The sequence below is a fragment of the Lissotriton vulgaris genome, chromosome 7, assembly GCF_964263255.1.
Source record: "Lissotriton vulgaris chromosome 7, aLisVul1.2, whole genome shotgun sequence".
NCBI lineage: Eukaryota > Metazoa > Chordata > Amphibia > Caudata > Salamandridae > Lissotriton > Lissotriton vulgaris.
In genome coordinates, this window is record NC_141695.1 from 1,272,124,659 (window position 1) to 1,272,149,576 (window position 24,918).

Sequence of the window (24,918 nt, forward strand, 5' to 3'; positions counted from 1 at the left end):
GTACGCCTATTTCGAATGCATTTATGTATTTTGGGGTGGGCTATGTTACACAATGTTACACATGCATCTAATTGCTTAGTTTTAGTAATTTTGATGGACATGAATTCGTGGAGTGGGTGTCATGTGCTTATCTAGGTTCCTGATCGATACTGTGACCTTATGCCCCTATTCGGCTATAAATCCATTTATTCCCTATATTGGCATAACCGTTCAAGTACGATTTTCTGAAAAGTCATCTCTGGCCTCACACGAGCAGAGCCACAGAGCCACATTCCAGCATGACTCTCTGCTACTTCCTTTGCGACCAATTAGTGCAATGACAGAGCAGCAGTCACTATCTGATATTCCTAGATAACACTCCGAGTTCTTCAACAAGATAAAAACTTAGCAAACCTGGAAATCCCCGCTTGCTATGTTTTGATTAGTAATAGAACTCTAATGAGCAACTGATAGCTGCCACTTCCTAGTGACATCTTTTATTGACGTCTTATGTCCAGCAAACTTGCGTCAAACCCGGCACCTGTCAGGTATAAATATTACCAACGTTGCCTTAAGCAATGTGAGCTGTTGTGAACAGGGAGCGAGAGCTACTGTTGCTGATGCCAGCTGCCTGCATGACCAGTGTTGGTAAAAACTAGCACTCTGTCGCTGCAGCCTGCTATCCCGTGGTGGTGAAGCTACTGATTACCATTATCGCCGCTACAGCGCGAACTGTGGTTCAGTACGCTTGAGGAGCCGTGCAGCCGTCCTCTGCGAAGACATCCAGCCCAGCTGCCCGCGGACGCTGTCACCCCTCCTTCCTCCAGACGCGCTGAAGAGAAGCCGCTGCCTTTCTCGTGCAGAGAAATCCAGTCCCGGCGCTTCCGGTTTACCCTCGCGGGTGACTGGGATATCGAGAGAGACCCCTGAAGGAGATACCAATCCTCCATCATTCTATTCAGAGGTATGGTGTTGACTAAACCCTTAGAAGAGAATTCTTGAAACAAACCTTGGCAAAACCAACTTAACTTAAGCTACTTACTTACTCCCCCTTCTCACGTGTTAGGCCTAGGTCAGGCACACTGGGGTAGGCTTAGTTAGAAGCACCAGTTGAGTATGTTAGCCTAATGTATATATGACTGTATATATGTTTTATTACTTTTAAACCATTGTATGGCTAAGAAACCATATCAATGCTTTTACAGTTCTATTTCGCAATTCTTATCTTACTGTACGTACTTTTTATAATAACAGTTATTGCAATTGTGGCAATACATTTCTCTTGTACGAGAAGAAAGACTGTTCAATAAATGTTACCCTTTATTGATACACGCCCGTCTCTCTATTCTCTACATACTGTGAAAGTAAACTGCACCAGACTGACTGAGTGAAATCTATGTCTATTGTTTCACACGACCCTAGAGATCGACTCTTGATCTGAGGAGCAAAGTTGTCATGTTGCACGGTTGTTGGAAAACTGAATCCCTTCTTGTCTGTGCCAGGGAAGCTGATCACTTCCTATGCAGAGAAGAAAGTTTCCAGTGACCTCTGAGCTAGTTGGTAACACAACCCAATTAAGTTTAGCATAGTCAGTGGAGGCCTGGAATATAGCCAGTTCCACGTCGATACTACTGTTTATGTTATTCCAATGCGCAGGGCCTAGTGGGAAACTAGGAACTACACTACACAACAGCCCATGTTTCCTGAAACATAACAATGTCTATGCCATCGATTATCTTAGCCCATAAGGGGTCTGAGAGCCTAGATTCCAACCCCGCCACATTCCAGCTGAGAATTGATAGCCCACAATTACTACGATGTCTGGTGGGCTTGCTCCCAGCACTCCTCGCTGTGTCCTCAGTGGTGTTAACAGCTGCTGGGGGGCCGCTAATGGCATACATATTATCAGCTGGTCTGTTCTGGTTTGTTCTTTCTACAGCTAATGGTGAATATCCCTTATTTCCATTACTTGTAGCTAAGCTTCTGGTGTTGCATTCGACCATTTTGTCCAGTCAGTCCTGCTCATCTAGATTGGAAAAATATTCAAACCGATTATGAGTTGGGATGTTAAAAAGTGGCCTGACTTCATTCATCGGCATGTATTGATTTGGAGTGAATGCTGGATATGACCTTTCCCTATGGTCATAGTGGGACATTGTTGGGAATTGGGGTTAGTGCAGAGAGTGTGCTGGCATTGGGGCCTGATGACGCCAGGCAGGGCCATTCAGGTAATTAAAATCTTGGTTCTGGGAAAAAAGTGGGGACTTGATCCTAGCACCAAAATTTAGATCCTGGTGTGATGCGGCGAAATTGTTCGCCATATTTGGCTTAGGGTATATCAAATGTCTATAAAAATAGCCCAGTGGGAGGAGGGTAGTGTTAAATTCCCATGGTGAGGGTAATGGAGCACTAGCCAATGTTTTTTCTGCCCATTGGGGGTTCTTAAAATTTATTGTTATACAGTCCCCCTCAAACTTTTTTCTCAGTGGGCCTATCCAGCCCACTCTCTGGGTATGAATAATCTCCCTTGCCCCTTCTATAGGGAAATTGCAATTTGTAATTAACCAATGTAAAGTTTTGTTTTTGAGGGATATGGGGGTTTCTTCTTGATCCTTCCTAAGTTTAGAAACATTAACTAGAACCAGCACGTACGCCCCACATTCAGGCGGCAGGTTAATACGTGGTGGAATCTGCCTCATATTAGTAGTCGTGTTTTGGACGGGCTGGACCGTAGGAAAATTTTCTGCATGGTTATAAGTTTGACTCATAGAAATCCCCCTGCTCGGTTCTGTGTTTTTGCCCTTCCCTGGCTCTGATACTACTAGACTTTGCTGCCAAATGATTGGCAGTAATCCCTTTATCTGAAACCTGTGGGGTTTTAGACGTTGTAGTTATAGTTGGGGTTGGGGGTTCTTAGGTTTAGTACATGTGAGTTTGGAGGAGCTTAATTTAGGTCCCACGCCAGTAGGCACACCATCTCTAGAGATATTCTTAATGGGGATGCTTAATTCAGCTAGTTGCTTTTCAATACGAGTGAGTCTGCATTCTATGGGTGACAAATAGATGCTGAGAAGTTCACCCATCCTTTCCAACAGGTGATCATTTGCAATATTAGCATCAAGTTTGTCCTCAGTGCCTAGCAACCTCCCCTGGGGCTCCTCGCTATCTATCTCAATGGTTGCCTTTGTCCCACCAGCGCTTAAGTGTGGATTAGGATTAGTGCCTTTCCTAGGCTTCCGTTTGGGCGCACTGTATTTCCTAACCTTAGACATACAATGCTTTGATGTGTGTTTAGCTTGTTTTTGTATGGCGCCCTCCCGCCTGCCTCTTAGTTGCCTCGTGCTGTCTGTGGTTGTTTCTTCTAGTGTAGGATTAATGGATAGGCTAGGAGTTTTTTCCAGATCCATACTAGGTTCTGATTCAGAGTCTATCAGGGGAATTGATGCAGATAAATTTACCTCATTTGGTATGCTGTGAATATTGGCACGTACCTCAATTAAGGGTCTGATGTTACTAGTTCTAGCCTGAATAGGTGTAGTTGCTGATGCGATAAGTCCAAGGGATGATCGTTTAGCTAGGGCTAGGTCTTGCGAAACCCTACGCTCCAGGAGTAGAATGCCCTGATCTATGGCATCGTTGGCCCTTGTTATAAAATGATCTATGGGTCCTATCACTGGAGCTCCCCCGGCTGCTGTTTTGCTTCGGGTGCCCCTAGTAGACATAATGAAGATATTGATATGTTTATCAAATCACAGTATAAATAGTACTCTGATCAGTCAGGACAAAAGACAGTGGATGCAAAGTGGTGAGCCGTACACCGTATAATACAGTAAAGTTCGTAGGTGGAATATTAGGTAGGTGCAAGGCGGCGTTTTGTCCCTCTCATAGAATGTAGGAAATAGGAATGTCCCGTAGTCCGTCCAAGTGTATCAAACAGTCATTAGTAGTTGAAAGGCAACATACCTTAGGGCACTTAGAATATCGATGTTAGGGGGGTGCGCCCGGCCCAGCCTCCTCGACCTCTGAGGGCCTCAGAGGGCCCGCCCTTGTCCCGGGCTTCTCCCGGCGCGTGCCCGCGCGCTTCCCGCGAGACGAGGGACTGACGCCGCCTTTATGCGCCTCCTGGCACTTCTGAGGGCGTCACTGGTGGTGGGAGGGACCCGGCGGAGCAAAGCCCGGCCGGGGAACAGGCGGAGCAAGGCCCGGCCCTTAGCTGCTGGTGCTGCGGCACTGCGGCGGAGCAAAGCCCGGCCACGAAGAATGCTGGAACCGTTGGTGAGTGAACTCCACAGGACTCGGCCCTGGCGCTGCCTATGTGCGCCTCCAGGCGCTGCTGAGGGCGTCACTGGTGGTGGAAGGGACCCGGCGGAGCCAAGCCCGGCCTGGGAACAGGCGGAGCAAAGCCCGGCCACGAAGAATGCTGGAAGTGGAACCGTTGGTGAATGAACCCCACAGGACTCGGCCCTGGCGCTGCCTATATGCGCCTCCTGGCGCTGCTGAAGGCGTCACTGGTGGTGGGAGGGACCCGGCGGAGCCAAGCCCGGGCGGGGAACAGGCGGAGCAAGGCCGCAAAGAATTTTGGAACCGTTGGTGAGTGAACCCCCAACGGTTGAAATTGTCAATATGGTGAATACGATATTGCTTTGTTCTTGGTTTTATGATGGTCATGGTTCCAAAAGTGTGCGGATAACTGCTAGCTACTCTGATACAAGCATGAGAATCTATGAAAGTTCCAATCCAGGAGTAAGAAAACAAGTTACTTACCTGTAACTCCAGTATTGGAAACTTTCATAGATTCCATAGGGCACACCCTCCTCCCCTGGGAAAGCTCAGCCTCTAGCATCTTTAGTGGTGTGGTTACACAACGGCTACGAAAATTTGAGGTTCTGATCTTCTCTCAGGAGGGTCTGAGGGGTAAGGCTAATCTGATTGTTTGTTCATTTTTTTGGGCTCTTTTACAAAAAGAGGTGGATAGGTTGCAAAACAATAATGGGCCTAAGCCTAGCTTCTGTTTTTGGTAATAGTTTCTATTGCTATTTTATGTATACCGGAGACACCCATTCCGACGACGGAGATACAAGCATGGGAATCTATGAACGTTTCCAATACTTGAGAACTAAAGTTACAGGTAAGTAACTTGGTTTCTTAATCAGACTCTCTTTTATTTTTGGTACACTATCTCTTCTGGTGTACTGTTTGACAGGTAATTTGCAATTTCTATCACTGGAAAATAAGCTTATGAAGTGGTACTGCTTACTTGAACACTTTCTAAGATTAAGGGCCTTACGCCTTCACAGAAACAGGTCCGACCGACCTCCGGTCGGCGATCCCGACCACTGAATTATGATGTGACCGCACATGGTGCGGTTGCATACTCCCATTTCTCAATGCGAGCTTGTGCTGCAGCCGTAAACCATCTGTAGCATAAGCTGCAATTAGGAAATGAAAGATTGTGTTCATCCCTTCACCGCGTGGCGGAGATCAACAGGGGGGCACCTCTCGACCCCCAATCGGAGGCCTCAATGAAAAGGGGGCCTGCTAGGGTCCCACAAACTCGCTTTCCGACTGGCTTTCCACATCCTAGAGCTTGGCATGGAAAGCCTGTGGGAAACAGAGCATCGTAATCCCAACGGCGGAGACGCTGTCCATTGGGATTACGGGCCAGCCTCCGACTTGCAGGCAGGCTCCTTGAGCCCATTGGAACCTATCCGGAATGACCAGCCGGTTTCAATTCCAACTGTCTAAATTGTAATTAGGCAGTCGGAAGAGAAACCGACGATCTCGTTGGGAAAGCCTCCGGACTCAGGTCGGACGCTTTCCAACCGAGATCATAATGGGCCCAAAATGTCTAAAGGAATTTACAAATCATCAAATGATCCCTTGTCCTCTTGCTACGGTATGTGTCTTTGTCTCTGAAGGAGGGCAGTCAGGGGTAATTGGGATGTATGCATTTTTAAAACATCACCTAAAAGATGGTATTTATGAGTTATTGACAACTAGAGAACATCTACAACGTGATAAACATATGGCTTCCAGTTTCTTTGTTTAAATATTGCAGTTTTGCAATCCCAGGGTCGGTAAAATGTACGCATGCTTTTTCACTGGCTCGGAGTGTAGTTTCTTCTGAAAGGCTTTTACAAGGTAAAACAAGACCAAGTGCGAGAAAGAAGTTTGCTAAAAGAATAACATGTATTCAGACACTGTTGTAAGGAAACTTACCAATACATTCTAACATAGTGAATTCATATTTTCACTTTATTTTTGTATAGCTGCTGAGAAGATATCTCGTCTGGCAAGAGCACGTTGTTATAATGTGGGTCGTCCCATTAGGGAAGCATTTGATGTAGGCGTGGCCTCCTACCCAAAGCATGTAATTTTTCACAAGGACTTGGGTAAAAACCTAAAGGTAATTTCTGAATATTTGATAGTGAATGTGTTCCATAAGGAAGATGTTTTATGTTTAATTAATTGGTTTCTTTGAATTTGAGCATCATGATCTACTTTTTAAAAATGCATTCTTGCATCGTAGGATCCTCACTGATATTCATAAAATGTGAAAAATTCCTGTTTACGTACAAGGACGCCGGAACACTTTTGATGTATCGCTTTGTTTAAAAAATGTGTATATAATCAATGTATTTTTTTTAAAAGGTGCACTATATGTATATATATATATATATATATATATATATATATATATATGTGTGTGTGTGTATATATATATATAAATATATGTGTGTATATTTATATATATATTTTCTTTTTTTATAATAATATTTTATTGAAACAAAAGGCAGAGTTAATATCCAGTAGTCATTTGATACATTACAGAATCAATACAATGGGCATTGCGTAATAAAACCATAGTATATCAAGGATTATTTTGACGTAAAGGTCCAGCCCTGTCCATGCCATAGCAGCTGTAGGGGAACTACAGATCTCACCCCTATATGCATCCCAAAGACTATCTATGTTTTTTCCACCAAGAAAAATTGCACTGCACTCCAGTAATCTCTGTAGTTTACTTCCAATTTATTGTAAAAGTACAATTATCACCACCATCACCAACGTTTCGACCAAGAAATGGTCTTGTTCACAGTATCGTGAGTCCATCCTCTCTTTCATCTTTTACAGTTCCGCCATCTTAGCTCATTATGAGGCATTATGGGACTTGTATTTCTATCTGGTCATGATTTTGCTTCATGTTGCTGTACAATAGTTGTTCATTACGGGACTTTCATCTCATCCTTTTCTATGGGTTCAGCTTCGTTTTTTTGCCAATGTGAATTGTTGTCAGGCTGAATCTTAGCGAGTTCATATATATATATATATATATATTCACTGAAAATCCATAGGTTTCAGGCACGTTATAGTTAGAAATTAGCATTTAAAAAAACCTTAGTAATTTACTGAAAAAACCATAGCTTTCAGGGACATCATAGTTAGTGAGAGTTTTTACTTGTATAAAACCATAGAAATTTGGCCTTTATAGTTAGTAGAACTAACTATAACTCGCACCCACGCAATGCACTGCTGATGGCGTCACATATTACTTCACTCATGACATGCTCAGTGACATCACTAATGACATCACTGATGATATCTCAAATGACATCACTGATGACATAATCCAGTGAATGAGTGTTTCTATAAAGTATAAACACATGATATATATATATATATATATATATATATATATATATATATATATATATATATATATATATATATAAATGCCAAGGTGTATTGAAGTATGAGTTAGTGAATGAGTGTCTGAATGGATGATTTAGTAGGTGTGTGGCTGACTGTATAAGTGAGTGATTAAATGCGTCTCAATGAATGCATGGGTTAGAGACTAAACTCTGTGAATGTCTTTATTAGTCTGTTAGATAGTGTGTAAGCGGCTGCATGGCTTGGTGAGTAGCTAGTGTCTATATGGGTTATTTATTGACTTTCTGAGTATCTGTATGGGTGTCTGAGTGTCTTTGTGGGTGGGTGCGGGGGTGGGTGACTCTGTGCATAGATATGTGAATGGTTGTTTCACTGGGTGTATAGGTTCAAGAGTGCATATGGAAACTCCTGTATAGGTGTGTGTGTGTGTGTGGGTGTGGGGGGTGTTTTGGTGAGTAAATGGATGACTCAGTGGTGCATGTGTGAGTAACTACATATGTTTTAAAGCAGTTTATGTGAGTGTTGGCGTATATAAATGACTATATGTGAGAGTGAGTTATTGCAAGAGTATCTGTATGGATGAGAGTGTGTTTCTCTGAGTGTTTAAGAGAGTAAGTAAGTGTTAGTATCTGTTTAAATAAGTGTGGTGGTGTGTGTATGACTGTATAAACATGGAAATGGGTGTGTGATAGTTTCTTTGCATGACTGACCAGGTGTATGAGTAACTCTTTCTCCGAATAAAGATTCTTTGAATTGAATTGAATTGAGTGGCAGTGTGTGAGTGTCTATATGGGTTTATGAGGGGATATATCAGTGGCTGTATAGATGAATGATTGTGTGTATGAATGACTGTATGGGTTAGTGTGTGGATGTGTGTGTAGACGTATGAATCACTGAGCAGGTATGTACTAACTGCTATTGGTCTGTCTATGGTTTCAATATTGGTGGTCTGTATTTTATAGTGGGTGTATGAAAGGTTTTATTAGGGTATGAGGAGGTGCATCAGATAATCACATGGATAATGTCATCTGTGATGTCATTTGAGATGTCATCAGTGATGTCACTGAGCATGTCATGAGTGATGTAATATGCGACGTCATCAGCAGTGCATTGCTGGGGCGTGAGTTATAGTTAGGTCTATTAACTATAACGTCCGAATTGCTATGGTATTACACGATTGAAATCTCCAAATAACTATAACTTTCCTGAAAGCTATGGTTTTTTTCAGTGAATTTCTAAGGTTTTTTAACTACTCATTTCTAACTATGCCTACAAAGGGAGGACATGTGAAGAAAGAGGAAGAAAAGCGCAAAAAGAAGCAAGACAAATGCAGAAAGAGGCAACAGAAGTCCATAAAGACGAAGAAAGTACAGGAAGAAGAAGAGATGTGCAGAAAGAAGCAACAGAGGAGCAGAAAGAGGCCTTGTTGCAAAATCATCCTGTGCCCACAACTTTTTCAGACGGGTACTGGCGGTAACTGACTCTGACTAACCAGGCCTAGAGACAGTGCTATGCTAAAAGACACTCAGAATACAGTGAAAACACCTACATACACTAGGTAACACTATGCGTTGGGGTACCCCTGTGATTAGCATGACCGCCTCTGTAAGGCCCTGGTGCATAATATGGCAGGGGGATTAAAACTACCTCTAAGTCAGAAGTGCAGAAATATTCTACTTTAACTAGTATTCACGTTGGCAGAGTAGTGGAGAAAGGGTGCTGGGCCTCCAACCATCAATCTTGAATTCCGCTGCGTAGGACTTACAGGAGGTACCAGGAGGGATTCTTGGCCCCCAAAGTCCCTCAGGACCAAATTGGACTTCATCCCCATCCCGTAGTCTGCCACGAGGTAAGTTTGCAGAGTGGTAGAGAAAGGGTGCCATGGCCTCCGAAGACGTCTAAGCAATCCCACTGTGTGGGACTTACTGGAGGTAACAAGAGGGGTAGTTGGCCCCAAAGGACATCCTTGGGGGCCAAATTCCCAAACTTGTACCTCCAGTCAGTCCCACACAGCAGCATTGGTAAGTACTCATACCAGGCCATGCCCTCTACACCCGCCACTCTAAAACGCGCTCCCTGGCACGCTCTTGGATGGGGATTGAAGTCTCCTTCACTGCTGGGGGTACTTTAGGGGCTAACTAGCCTACCTTTTACCTCCAGTAAGCCCCACACAGTGGGATTGGTGAGAGGTAGACAAAGGCCATGCCCCCTTTCTCCACCACTCTGCAAACGCACCCCCTGGCGCGTTGTAAGTTGGGGGATTAAGTCCCCTTGAATCTTAAGGGTCTCTGGGGTCCAACTAGCCCACCAAGTACCTCCAGTAAGCGCCACAGAGCTGCGTTGCAGAGAGGTGTTAAAAGAGGCATGGCCTGGACCACCTCTCTGCAACGCAGGCCTGTGGAGCTTACTGGAGGTACCTGGTGGGCTAGTTGGCCCCCAAGGGCCCTCAGGATTAAAGGGGAATGAATTCCCCAACTTCAAACGCGCCACAGGGCATGTTTGCACACATGTCACCTCAGGCCCCGCCCCCTCCCTTCACCACTGTGCAAAAACACTGTGGCACGTTTCAAGTTGGGGGATTAAGTCCCCTTGAATCCTGAGGGTCCCTGGGGTCCAACTAGCCCACCATGTACCTCCAGTAAGTGCCAAAGAGCTGTGTTGCAGAGAGGTGTAAAAAGGGGAGTGGCTTGGGTTGCAGAGAGGTGTAAAAAGTGCAGTTTTGCCTGGACCACCTCTCTGCAATGCAGGCCTCTGGCACTTGCTGGAGGTACCTGGCAGTAATTGCAGTGCTTTATTGATTGAAAAATGTCAACAACACCTGGTGAAAATTATTTGATGAAGAAAAAGCACAGGACTAGTTACCTCGCGTCCATGTGTCATGGGGCCACTTGGTAACATTAACATTACGTTGTGCAGCTCAACTATGGTTTTCGAGGGATCACACAAATGTCACCTTTATCTGTGCCCTGGAGAGTCGTCAATATGACTTTTTGTTGGAGAGATGAAGCGACTGCCCATGATGCATTTAGTTCTGGTGAGCAGCCAAAGTGTGAGAAGCAGGGTTTGCCTTGTGCGGTTTACACCGGGCCAGCATTCGGAGCTCCGTGACGCCATCTTCTGGGAGCCGTCACCGAATCCCACATCGCAGCTGACACAAGGTAAACAAACCAAGCAACCCGGCAGGAGCAGCTCCTGAGTGACTCCCACCCGCTTAGCTCATTGTTTTATTCAGTTTACATCAGTGCTTTAAATGGGTCGGTACTCACCGGTATTGAGTACCGGCACTTTTTATTTTTAACCTCCCGAGTACTGGCACTTTTTCTTTCATCGCCACGGAGCATACCGGTACTCATGACAGGTAGGCTCAGTGGTACTTGTGCTGCTGAGGATGAGGCTGTCACTCTCAGCCAAAGCACCTCCGTAGCCCCGTGCTGAGCCGCTGCTGAATCATTCAGCGTGGCTCATTACATTTTGTTAGTTTGGCAAGCTCGGTGTCAGGCTGTGATGGACAGGGTCCGATCAAACCCTGCACTTTAGATCACAGGTGTGAAATTTCACAGCCACTCAGGGTCCAGACAACTGGCTGAGAGTCTGCAAGGAGTAAGCCGTGGGAGGTAGGAATTGCCAACAACGTTTTTAATTCTGTTTAATTCTGTGGTGAGCCTTTTGTGTCAGTGAATGTCTGCTTTTGTGTGAGAGAGCGTAAGCAACAGAGAGAGCATCTTAAGCGACAGAGAGCACATTGGCACATTATGTAAAGGTATTTTAACCGAAAAGGAGAGCAATGTTTTGTGTGTGCATGTCTGCTTGTTCATGGGCCTGTGTGTTTCTAGTTTATTTTATTTTATTTGGTTCTCCACTGAGGACCACAAATATTTAAGACACCATATTCAATTTTAAACCGTCTTGTTAAAAGTTTTCATTCTAATACAAAGTTAAAAATGGTTTTAAAAATTTGTAAAAATTATAGCATACAAATTTGTTTGGCAGAGCTTTACATAAAATAATCATTTCCTGTACTGAATTAATTCTACATTTAGTATAAACTGGTTGTAAAAACCTTTTTCTTGCCTTTACCACTGTCGTATTTGGGCAGGTAAACAGTAAATGCTCCAAGTCCTGCTCTCCACCAATACATAGATTACAAATAGTGGTTTTTTTTAAGTGCCACCTAGATGTAACGGTTTTTACAGGAAGTATTCCAAATCTGAGCAGGACAGTCGATCTCCTGGCCCCATGGCTTAGATTAAATTTAATATACTATTGAGGTTTCTTAAAAACAATAGATTCTGCGACATTTTTATATAAATGCAATTTAAAACAGTACTGAGAGTCAAGATCAAAACTAAGTCTTGAAGTAAAGTGCTTTAAGAAGAGTTTCAGCTGGGCAGGTGTCCAGGATAGTAACAGATTAATGTTAATCTCTGATAGCTTGAAAGCGGTTAAAACATTTCTTGAGAATACATGTTTCGACGATTCACGTTCAAATGTTTCTATTTTGAGCAAGGATCGGAGCGTTCCTGAGCGGGCCTGTGTGTGAGCGCGTACGCATGGGCAAGAGAATGTATGAATGCTGAACGCAATAAAACAAATAAGAACTGAACCTGCAAATATAAACAAGCATTTGCAATGCAATAGGTCTCGCATTAGCAAAGTTTGAGCTATTGGTATTGTAAATGGAATTTTTTTTATTTATGTTTTGTTTTTGAAAATAGCGAAATTAATAGCTTTGTCATTTACAATGCCAATAGTTATAACTTTTGCAAATGTGACACCTATAGCATTTGTAATGCAATATGTGTTGAATTTACGTGACTTACATGTATTGATATTACAAATAATAATGGCTTTTCATTTTTTTAAATAATTAATACTTAAATAAAAGTTATTGTAATTTATAATGGCAAAGCTTAAACTTTTGTAAATAACTTTTGTGAAGATTATGTTCAGTGTATTTTATTGTGACGGAAATCCAAGAACAGAAGTGAACTATTAACAGCTTTTTGTTACATTTGTAATAAAGCTTGAAACATTGAGAGAACATATTTGAACCAGTTGTTGTTGAATGGTTGCACAGATTGATGCTGTGTGATGTTGTGATGGTGAACGAGTGATGCTGTGGCTTTCAGTGATGCTGTGGTAGCACATAGTGGTGTTGTTGTGCCCCTGAGTGATGCTGTGGTGGTGCTGAGTGATGCTGTATGTTATGCTATGTTTTGCTTTGCTATCCCATGTTTTGTTTTGTTATGCTATGCTGTTTTGCTATCCTATGCTTTGATTTGTTATGCTATGCTATGCTGTGTTTTGTTATGCTATGCTATGTTTTGTTATGCTATGCTATGTTTTGCTATGTTATGCCATGTTTTGCTATGCTATGCTTTGTTATGCTATGCTAAGCTTTGTTATGCTATGCTATTTTTTGTTGTGTTTTATTATGCTATGCTTTGTTTTACTATGCTATGTTTTGTTATGCTATGCTATGTTTTGTTGTGTTTGGTATGCTATGTTTTACTATGCTATTATATATTTTGTTTTGCTATGCTATGTTTTGTTGTGTTTTGTTAAGCTATGCTATGTTTTGTTGTGTTTTGCTATGTTTTGTTATGCTATGTGTTGTTCTGTTTTGTTATGATATGTTTTGCTATCCTATGCTATGTTTAGTTTTGCTATCCTATGCTTTGTTTTGTTATGCTATGTTTTGTTGTGTTTTGTTATGCTATGCTATGCTTTGTTATGCTATGCTATGTGTTGTTGTGTTTTATTATGCTATGCTTTGTTTTGCTATTTTATGTTTTGTTATGGTATGTTTTGTTATGCTATGTTATGCTAAGCTTTGTTTCGCTATGTTTTGTTATGCTATGTTTTGTTATGCTATGCTATGTTATCTTATGTTATGCTATGTTTTGTTCTGCTATGTTTTGTTGTGTTTTGTTATGCTATGCTATGTTTTGTTATACTATGCTATGTTTTGTTTTGCTATGCTTTGTTATGTTATGCTATGCTTTGTTTTGGTATGCTATGTTTTGTTATGCTATGCTATGTTTTGTTGTGTTTTGTTATGCTATCCTATGCTATGTTTTGTTTTGCTATCCTAGGCTTTGTTTTGTTATGCTATGCTATGTTTTGCTATCCTATTCTTTTTTGTTATGCTATGCTATGCAGTGTTTTGTTATGCTATGCTATGTTTTGTTATGCTATACTGGTGAGGGTGTGTGAGGATGAGTGAGGATGAGTGAGGGTGAGTGAGGGTGAGTGAAGGTGAGTGAGGGTGAGTGAGGGTGAAGGGGTGTGAAGTTGAGGGTGTGTGAGGGTGATGGGCTGTGAGGGTGAGGGAGGCAGAGGGTGTGTGAGGGTGAGGGGGTGTGAGGTTGATAGGGTTGTGAGGGTGAGAGGGTTGTGAGGGTGAGAGTGTTGTGAGGGTGAGAGGGTGTGAGGGTGAGTGAGGGTGTGTAGGGTGAGGGGGTGAGGGTGAGGGTGTGTGTGGGTGTGAGGGTGAGGGTGTGTGAGGGTGAGGGTGTGAGGGTGAGTGAGGGTGTGTGAGGGTGTGAGGGTGAGGGTGTGTGTGGGTGAGGGTGAGGGGTGTGAGGGTGAGGGTGTGAGGGTCAGGGGGTGTGAGGGTGAAGGGGTGTGAAGGTTTGTGAGGGTGAGGGTGTGTGAGGTTGAGAGGGTATGTGAGGGGGTGTGTGAGGGTGAGGGTGTGTGAGGGTGAGGGGGTGAGGGAGTGTGAGGGTGAGGTGTGAAGGTGAGGGTGTGTGAGTGTGAGAGGGTGTGTGAGGGTGAGAGGGTGAGTGAGGGTGTGTGAGGGTGAGAGGGTGAGTGAGGGTGTGTGAGGGTGAGGGTGTGTGAGGGTGAGAGTGTGTGAGGGTGAGGGGGTGTGAGGGTGAGTGAGGTTGGGCCACAATGTCTCTGAAAGCAGTTGTTTTAATTTACTTGGCGCTGGTTCAGGTCCGATAGAATGGAATGATACGGGCTAGGCGCATTCCTCCGCCGTGAAGCCATCCCAAGAGACATTTTAAAGTTAACAGGAGAATTTCTCCCATGCTGTTCTCATCTGTCATTCCGCGAGACGTCTGTTCTCCGAGCGCTCACTCCGTACATTCCTAGACATTCGGGATTGCAAAATGTTATGTTTCCGTTCACACAGTAAGAGCACGCTGTCAATTAGGCACCTCGTGCTTGCACAACTCTCCCCCCCTAAAAAAAAATGTTTCTTGCGTGCTGTGATGTGACTCATTGAACTTCCACCGAGCAAAAGCACTGGTGTTGTCAGAGTGACTTTTAACATTTCACAATTCGTGGTCAAATTAAGTTATATTTATTTGTAGCAAGTAGGATTTACGATTTTTTAAAATGAGTGCTGCAAAATGACTTCACCGAAACTTTTCTTTGTTCTTAAGACCAATTTTCTCACGGAGAGTTTTCGCCGCCACTTTCATCTGAAAAAGCTGTACTACTATTTAGGCACATACATTGTTCCACTTTAAATCAAAACGGTGTGAAATTTACCTTAAAATACTTTTAGACATGTTACAGTCAATGAACGCATTTTGCGTTTCCAGAACCGAATTAAAGTGAAAGTATCAGTGAAGCTCTCGGCATTGGGCGGCGGGGGGGGGGAGGGGTGTGTTTGTGTGCGTGTGTGTGTGTGTGTATGTGAGGGTGCGTGTGTCTGTGTGTGTATGTGTGTGTGTCTGTGGGCTGGGTTAAAGATGAGAGCTAAGTAAAAGTAACAACAACGAGGGTTATAGTGGAGAAGCCTGTTTCTGATAGATACATCTGCCAGTGGAATCCTCACCTTGTGAATATCCCCTTGTGTCAGCAACATTCGGAAATTCTTTTCGTAGCTTCGCGCCGACGTGGACTTGGACGTCATAGAGACATCGCATCGCACGCGACTCCGCTGACGTCACCGACGCCCATAATAGGCCCACGCCGGCGTGATAACATCAGTTCCCTTTTTCTGCGTCGTCGACGCTAACGGTTTCAGGAATCACAGTAGCTTACTAGTGACTTTGTTGCTATTTCCTTCGTTTTTCTGCTTCTTTGTTTCGTGACGATGTCGACGAAGAAGACTGGCTTCATTCCCTGCAAGGAATGCGGGAAGATAATGTCCATCACGGACCCGCACGAGGACTGCTTATGGTGCTTAAGCTCTGATCATGATGTGGATGGGTGTTCGTCATGTCGAAAGATGAACCCGAAGGCCATGCGGGAAAGAGAAACCAAGCTCCTGGTGGCGGAGTTGAAGGCGGACAAAGGTAGGAAGTCTTCACGATCTCGTTCGAGAAGGGCGAGGTCGAGGTCGAAGTCAAGATCTAGATCTCGAGAGGAGTCGACCTCGAATTCCGCAACTGAACATGCTTCAAAATCAAGAAGTAAGCATAAGAAGAGGAGACATGAGTCCCGACGTCACTCGGGAAAGGAGTCGGACTCGAGCTCAAAGTCGCCAAAGAAGGTTCGATCGAAGGTGATCCCACCGCAGGAAGCTTCGAATCGGGAAGGTGAGGCTTCGCCTTTGGAGTCGCAGGTGCAGTCGCCGACTCTGGTTTCTGATCCGTCTCTGGCGCTGTCCCCGGCCCGAGAGGAAGAAGAAGTTCAGGTGGAAGGGGAATCTGTGCCTGTAGAGGAGCCGGATTCGTTCCCACCTCGAGTCCAGCCTGAGGGTGTTCAGCCACCTTTTTCTGCCCCAGACCAAGACCCATCAGCGTTTTTGAACGCAATGTATGGCATCTTTACGAGGGCTTGGTACCCCTCTGGAGCATCTTCGGGTCCCATGGGTCCACTGGCCTACAATTTGGGGGTGCCACACTCCTAGGCCCCAGCTCCATTTATGCCGTTTATGCCGGCCCGACGCCGCCATGGCAATCCACGGCTCCGCCGAAGTCGTCGATGCCGATCCCGGCGTCGCCCGCTCCAAGTCGACCTCGAGTACAACCTACTGGGCCATCGGATTAGAAACCGATGTCGCTTCCGGCTCCGTTGGAGTCGATGGTGGATCCAGTGGAGAGGCGTGTTAAGGAGAGGTCCAGGAGGGAGGCACAGCGCCTTTTGGAGGAGCAGAGATATGTTGACTCTCATTCTGATGTGGAGGAAGGTGAACTAGAAGAAGACTGCTTTGAAACCTGGCAGATGCTAGTGGCCTGGATTTTTCCACGGAATGGGAGATACCACAGGTTCAGATGCACCTTCAAAGGACGTCCAGCCTTATCATGTAGTAATGAGGAAGGCTGCTGGACTTCTTAATTTGACTTTGCCAACAGTTGAATCTAAGTCTAATTTTCTTACTGAGGTCCTACACTCGCCTAGTTCGGTGGTGGAACCGTTGCTTCCTTTTATTGAGGCTTTAACAGAGCCTATTATGGAGGTGTGGAAAAAGCCTCTAACTGCTCCGGCTGTTTCCAAAAGTGTGGCATGACGATACAGGGTTGCACCAGAAGACCCTGCCTTTTTAACATCTCATCCTTCTCCTGAGAGCCTGGTCATTCAGGCAGCATGTTCAAAGAAGTCTTTGAGTGCGTTTCCCCAAGTGCCTGGGGATAAGGAGGCCAAGAAACAAGATCAGGTGGCCAAAAAGACTTTCTCCTCGGCAAGTATGGCATTGAAGTCCACTAATGCCACTTGTCTCATGGGGAGATATGTGCAAGCACTTATGGATTCAATGCGTTCTTTGGCTCCTAAGATTCCTGATGGAAGTAGGAGTGATTTTGAGGAAGTGTTGTCTGACTCTCAAGCGGCGGCACGCCAAGTAATACAAAGCGGATTGGACACTGCTGATTCTGTGGCTCGCATCATGGGCACTGCGGTTGCCACGAGTAGGTCGGCTTGGCTAAAATCATCAGACTTTTCTGCAGATGTTCAAGCAGCTTTATTGGATCTACCTTTTGATGGTGTTGGTCTCTTTGGCAAAAAGGCCGATACTGCCTTAGAGAGGTTTAAGGACAGTAGAGCTACTGCCAAATCTTTAGGTCTCCAGATCAGAGGTTCTTCGGCCAGGAGATTCAGAGGTTTGGGACGCTCGTCCTTTCGCAATTATCGACAAGGTCAGCAGCAGCAACAACATCAGCAGCAGCAGAATACCTTGTACAGATCTTACAGGGGAAAGCAAAGAGCTCGTCCTTGTGGAAGTCAGGCCTCTTCCTCCTCCACCTCCTCCAACCCCCCAGCCACAGAAAAGCAGCCCTAGATCTGCCATTCAGGATCATGCGGGTCCGGTGGGGGGTTGGCTTACCCACTTTTTACGGGATTGCTAATCGGTTACATCAGATCTTTGGGTTCTCAATCTTGTAGAAAATAGGTATGCCCTTCCCTTTCCGGAATTCCCTCCCAATTACCCTCCTTGCCAAGGTTTCTGCACGGAGGAACATCTGTTGCTTCTACAGGAGGAAGTGCAGACTCTATTAAGAAAGGGTGCGATAGAGGTGGTTCCAGAGCAGGAAAGGGGTCAGGGATGCTACTCCCGGTATTTCCTGATTCCCAAGAAGGATGGCAGACTTCGTCCAATCCTGGATCTCAGGATCTTGAATCTCTATCTAAAACAAGAGAAATTCAAGATGCTCACCCTTGCGCAGGTTCTTTAAGCGCTGCTGGAAGAAGACTGGATGTTGTCGCTCGACTTTCAGGATGCGTATTTTCACATCCCAATCCTGAAGTCGCACAGGAAGTATCTCTGTTTTACGGTGGGGTCGCAACACTATCAGTTTGCGGTCCTTCCTTTTGGAATTACTACTGCGCCTCTAGTCTTTACCAAGGTGATGGCGGTGGTGGCAGCACATCTCAGAAGGTCGGGGATTCCAGTATTCCCCTATTTGGACGACTGGCTGATCAAAGCAGAGTCGTCAGAGAGAGTGCTCCAACATCTGCAAGAGACAACCCAGTTGTTGTACAGGTTGGGTTTTTCGATAAATGTACCCAAGTCTCACCTGGTGCCCTCCCAGCGCATACTGTTCATAGGTGCTGTACTGGACACAACTGTATGTCATGCATTCCCTCCTCCTCAAAGTATTCGCGACATTCAGGAAATGATTCCTTTATTTTTTTTAATAAAATCTTTATTGATATAAAGCCATCATTAATATACACAATACTGTAGAAGGATGCAGGTAATCATCCTACAGGTTGAATTAACAATATCAAATGGCGTTTGTTGGTCAATAACTGTAGTATGTGGGGATCACGTGTGTACTCAAGTGCTCTAACCGTAATCAGATGTCAAGTGTTGTATTCAGTACAGCAAGTATTCCCAATTCTGTTCATGACATTACCCCCTAAGCTATTCATGAATATGATTTATGGTTACAAGTAGACGGATAGCATCAAAGTAGAAAAAGTGATTAATGGAAGAACAAGAAACAAAAATTACCATTGTCGTCATCAAGCAATCTGAAACAGTTGTACACCATCACTTGAAGCAGTAATGTGAAAGAGTTTGCATAGTCCGGTACCCTAACAGAAGCGAGTACTTTGCAGTCCATTGCACCCAAGGCAGGACATTCCCCCTCTCAATCCTCCTCTTCCTCAGAGTCCAGATCCTCGTCCTCCGGAAGAGGTTCACAGATGTCCCCTCTGTAGCTGTTCCAAGGCGTCCATACTTTATTCCACTTCTTAGGGCTCGCCCTAAGTACATACACACCTCGTTCGACTATCATTAACATGTCCATGTTCTTGGCCCACCTTGCCGCCGTAGGCATTTCTTGAGCACCCCACCTCTGTGCAATGTCTCTTTTCGCTACTGTAATGGCCAGGGTGGCCCACAATTGCCCATATCGGTCCAGGTCATTGGGTTCCCAAATGTTCAAGAGGCATTTACGGGGTTCAGGCAGGACAGATATGTTAAGTGCCTGAGAAACTGTACGTAGAACCTGTTTCCAGAACTCCTGTACCAGTGGACATTCCCATAGTGTGTGAAACAGGGTCCCTTCCTCCCCACAACCCCTGAGGCAAAATGGGTGAGGAGCTCGATGGATTTTGTGTAGTAGTGACCTCGTGTAGTAGACTCGATGTAGGATTTTAAGTTGTACAAGCCTAAATTTCATTGATATGCCCACTTCTTTTGGCGAAGCCAGTGCTTCGTTCCACTCCGTCTCATCAACCTCCCCTATCTCCCTTACCCACCTCTCCTGAAGTGGTAGTGTGGGGTATTTCAGATTATTGACCAGTTTCTTATACGTAAGAGAAGTGGCGCTTTGTGGCAGAAACTCCGTCAGGAGCCTATCCTCTAACGGGGATGATTCAGGAAGATCAGTGCCCCGTGGAATCGCTTTGAGTAGGGCGTGGCTGATCTGAACGTATCTGAATGTCTCGGTGTGGCCCAGACCATACTGCTGTTGAAGCTGTGGTAGAGGAATCACTGTGCCCTTGTCCCATAGGTCCCCCACTGTGGAGATCCCTATGTGATCCCATTGTGTGAACCCTTTACATGCCCTGAGATTACCCAGTTGTTTGGTATCCCAGAGCGGCGTTAGTTTAGTAAGTTTGCCTGCCCAACCTAGTCGGGCCTGCGCTCTGTGCCATAGTGTCGCCGTGTGGTGTGTTGGGCCAATCAGTCGCCTGACTTGGGTTTTATTATACAGAACCGAAAGCATTCCCTCAGTTCCCAACTGTGTCCAGTCGGCCCTGTAGGCCGGATCATCCCGCGAAGCATGCATCCAGGAGTTGATCACCTTGAGTTGAGCCGCCCAGTAGTATAGTTGGACGTTGGGAAGAGCGATCCCTCCTCCGTACCAACTCCTCACCAACTTGTCATGGGCAATTCGCGCCGGAACATTGCTCCAGAGGAGACTGGAGACTAGCGCTGCGATCTGTTTGAAGTAGTGTGGCGCAACCAAGTGTGGTGTGTTCTCTAAAACATATAGAAACCTGGGAAGCGCCATCATTTTATATAAGGCCGCCCTGCCCAGTAGGGTCAAGGGGAGAGTCGCCCAGTGTTTGGCATCAGCTTTTAGACGTTCTAGAGGGGGTTTCAAATTAGTATTATAGAAGGCGGTGGCGTCCCTCGTAATGTGGATACCCAGGTATTTAAAGGAGGATGTCGTTAAGGTCAAGGGGCAGGTTTCTCTCAGTAATGGCGCCGGGCCTCGGAGTACATAGACCACGGATTTGGTCCAGTTGAGTGTGTAGTCCGATGCCGCCCCGTGTGTGTCACAAAGCTGCAACAGTGCTGGAATGCCAGCCTCAGGGTCTACCATATAAATAAGCATGTCGTCTGCATAAAGGGAGACCTTGTCTTCCCACCCCTCCGTCCATGTGATCCCCCGAAACAGTGGCGTTTTCCTGAGTAGAATTGCTAGGGGCTCTAGTACCAGAGCAAAGAGCAACGGGTATAAAGGGCATCCCTGTCTCGTCCCTCTCTTCAGTGGGAAGGGTGCCGAGATGTGTCCATTGGCCACCACCTGGGCGACCGGCTGTGTGTATAACAGGCGTATCCACGCCTGAAATTTAGGCCCGAAGCCCATTCTGGTGAGCACCGCGAACAGGTACTCCCATTCCACTAAGTCAAAAGCCATAGTGGCGTCAAGGGAGAGGACTGCTGTAGGCTCATTAAGAAGGTGTGCGCGCGCCAGTACCCCATGAACTCGTCTCAAATTCAAAGCCGTGCTCCGGTGTGGCATAAAGCCTGATTGGTTAGGATGGATCAACGAGTGAAGGTGGTGCGTCAGTCGGCTGGCCATGATCTTGGCGAGGATTTTAGCCTCCACATTGAGAAGGGAAATGGGACGGTAGGAGGTGCAGGCAGTCGGTGGCTTACCCGGTTTGGGGATCGCCACAATCGTGGCAGTGCGCTGGTCGAGTGGGAGGATCGCCTTGTCAAGACTTTCGTTATACATGTGCAGCAGCGGTTTACTCAGTGTGGGCGCCAGCGCCTTGTACCATTCCACAGGTAGGCCATTAGGGCCCAGCGCTTTACCCGACTGCAAGCACTGGATTGCGGTCTGAATTTCCTCTTCCGAGAGGTCAGCCTCCAGGTCCTGTTGCGTTTCAAGTGTGAGCGTAGGAATGTCAATATTTTCCAGGGAGTACAGTGCAGTCTGTGCGGTGACTTCGCGGTCTGGGGTGTAAACGCTTTGAAAATGGCTAGCTAAAGTTTGCACTATGTGTTCTGGGTGTTTCTGCAGGACCCCATCGTGTGTGTAGAGCATCTGTATGCCTTTATTGTTACCTCCCCTCTTGTCTAGCCATGCCAGCATTTTCCCGGCTTTATCTCCCACATCATACACCCTGTGTAGTGTGTTTTCGTGTTGTGCGCGGACGGTCGTTTTGAGGTGATCATGGTATTGTTGTTGGTGGAGCTGCAGCAGGTGTGTCTTCTCCGGTGTGGGGTCGGACATGTGGGCTATATTTGCGTTGTGTAGTGTGAGCTCCAACTCCGTGAGCTCCCGTCTCGAATCTCTTTTGTGACCTGTAATGGCTGCTATCGCCTCCCCCCTCAGAACCATTTTGTAGGCCTCCCAGAGGATAGAGGGCGAGGAGACGGTTCCCTCATTTTCAACAAACTACCGAGCAGTGGCTTGTTTGAGCTTTTTCCGTACTGTAGGGATTTTTAAGTAGTTGGGGTACAGTGGGTAGGTTCTCGCGCCCTTCTTCCCCCTGGTGGCAAGTGACAGGGAAATTGGAGAATGGTCAGAAACTCCCCTTGGCAGGATTTCAATTTTGTCAACTAATCCCAACCCCAGCCCCTGGAATAGGAAGTAATCAATTCGTGAAAGGCTTTTATGAACAGCAGAGTAGTATGTGAAATGTGAGGTGGCTGGGTGGAGGTGCCGCCAGACATCCGTAAGGCCCATTGCTTCTACAAAGTCGGGAAGTACATTCCTGGCACCCGAGCGGGCGCGTACAGGTAGGGAGTCCAGCCACGGGTGCATTATGGCATTAAAATCCCCCCCCAATGATTGTGTCCCCCTCCGAGAGGTCCAGGAGAAATTTGCCCAGGGCCGGTAGTGCTGTTGAGTGGAGTGCCGGGGGGATGTAAGCGGAGACCACGTTTAGAGCCCGACCCTCCCATTGCCCATGTAGTGCCGCGAAGCGACCCTGATCATCAACTTTGTGTCCCCCCACAATAAAGGAGGATGCTTTCTTTATGAGTATCCCAGTGCCCCTGGAGCCCGATGTAAACTCTGAGTGTACCGCCATTACATATCCCCGTCTATTGAGTGCTTTACATGTGGACCCTGCAAGGTGCGTTTCTTGAAGTAAGACCAGGTCAGGTTTCTGACGTTTAACTACCTGCAAAACGAGACCTCTCTTGATTTTATCCCCCAATCCCCGAACGTTCCAAGTCAAGACCTGGAATGGGGGCACCTCAGTAACCGCTGCCGCCCCCTCACTGGGCCCCGATCCTACCCTTCTAGCCATTGGGTCGAAAAGGTAGGGCAGCGGACCGACGTACGTCGTCCCCAGCCCAAAGGTGGTGTCTTGCGCCAGTGTACCGGCAATGTGTGATCTGCAGAAGTGTGGTGTACTTTAGTGTAGACATGATGACAAAACATAACCATGTTAACAATGAAACAATCCCCCCTTCCCCCCACCCTGCTCCCCTGCTCCACGGACCATTCCCCGCCCGCTTCCCCAACTTGGCAGAGTGCTTTACCCCCCTCCCAACTATGTTACTTGCTTGTGTGGTCGGTGAGTCTCCCGTAGGCATCGGCTAGTGCCCACCCTACTCAGCTTAGCCGCCCAGAAGTCCAGTGTTACACATATCTGTTCCCAGTTACAGTTCACCTCTAGATCGATGCCGGCTGTCCGGAGTCGAGGGGGTCTCTTTCCAGATCAGAGTCTAGTCCAGAAGCCGTTGATTGCTGCGAAGGTCGAGCCTGTTGGTTATTTGCTTGGCCATCGTTGTGTGGATGTGTTCGTTCTCTGTGCGGCCGTTGTCGCTGCCCCGCCTGCCTCCATCCGTCGAGCCATTCTCACGCCACTTCGGGCGTATCGAAGAACCATGTCTTTCCCTCGGCCACAACGCGTAGTTTGGCGGGGAATAACAAGGAATATTGCAAGCCCCTGTCCCGCAGTGTTTTCTTGACCTCCGTGAAGGTTTTCCTACGCCTGGCTACCTCCGCCGTGTAGTCCGGAAAGAAGGCCAAAGTAGAGTTCTGGATCCTGATCGGCGGGGAGACCCTTGCCGCCTGCAAGATGGCGTCTCTGTCCCTAAAGTTAAATAGGCGAGCCAGCACAGGTCGCAGGGCTGCACCCAGCTTGGGCGCCCCCCCCGGGACACGATGTGCTCTTTTGACAGAAAAAAAGTTGGACAGACCTTTAGGTTGCAGAGTGTTCTTTATGAGGTCCTCTACGTAGAGATCCATGGCCCCTTTCCCTTCTGATTCCGGCAGGCCAAGAATACGCACGTTATTTCGGCGGGAACGTCCTTCCTGGTCGTCCAGCCTGTCGCGTAAAAGTTTCGTAATTTTCTCCACACGCTCCATCGCCACTTGAAGGTCCGAGGTGTCTTGGATAAGTGATTTTGTCACCACTTCCACCTGCGCCACCCTCTCGGTGATTTTTGAAAAGTCCGCTCTCAGTAGGGTGACTTCAGAGGAGATGGAGCCCACCGTCGTTTTAACCTCCGCAAGAGTTCTCATGATGTCCTCCAGTGTCACTTTTTTGTTACCCTCCGCGTCAGGGGGTGTCCCCGCGGAGTGTCGGCCGCCTGTTTGCGAGTGTCCTTGTTGGCTGTAGGCAAACTTGTCCAATTTCGCCTGTGTTGACGAGCTCCTGGTGCCTTTGCCCGCCATGGTGCGGGGTCGTAGTTCTCAAAATGGCGGTGGAACCGTGCCGTCCCGGGGTGAATGCCAGGCGTCCGCTGTTGTGTGGGGTCTGTAGGCAAGCGAGTGCGTCAGGGCCGCCCTGACAAGAATGGCGTTGTCCGGGTCCGAGTTCCGGGGGCGCCCGTTCCTGGTCCCGGGCGCTCTAGGCGGACAGAGTCCCTCTCCAGAATGGCGCTGGTCCGGGTTCCAAGCCGTCAATGGCCTCCTGGAAGTGCGCTCAGGTTTTTCCCCATCTCCTTGAGTGTCCGGAGCGGTCGCGGGTCAGGCCGTTGCGTGCAAGCGCTGGTTGAGTTAGTCCCTCCAAGTCTTGTGTTAGCCGACCGGTGAGGCCGGGCTTCGACACTGCGCCACGTCCAGGCGAGTTACACCGCTTCCGGCGAGATCGGATAATCCAGGTCGGGGATTCTCCCTCGCTATAGGCCTCTCTGCGCACTCGATGGAAAGTGCCGTTCTCGACCACCGATTTTCACCAGGACTGGACCCAGAGGTGCAGTTTCGGTTCCTGAGTCGG

The 24,918-nt window shown here is 46.7% G+C and overlaps 1 protein-coding gene across 1 annotated transcript in view; it reads left to right on the forward strand.

Moving 5' to 3' along the window:
• LOC147703391 (uncharacterized) overlaps positions 1–24,918 on the forward strand; it is a 9,287,842-nt gene that overhangs the window by 3,430,590 nt on the left and 5,832,334 nt on the right. The window contains exon 11 of the mRNA XM_086931832.1: positions 6,249–6,385. Coding sequence (XP_086787958.1) covers positions 6,249–6,385 — 137 coding nt within the window. The remainder of the gene's footprint in view (positions 1–6,248; positions 6,386–24,918) is intronic.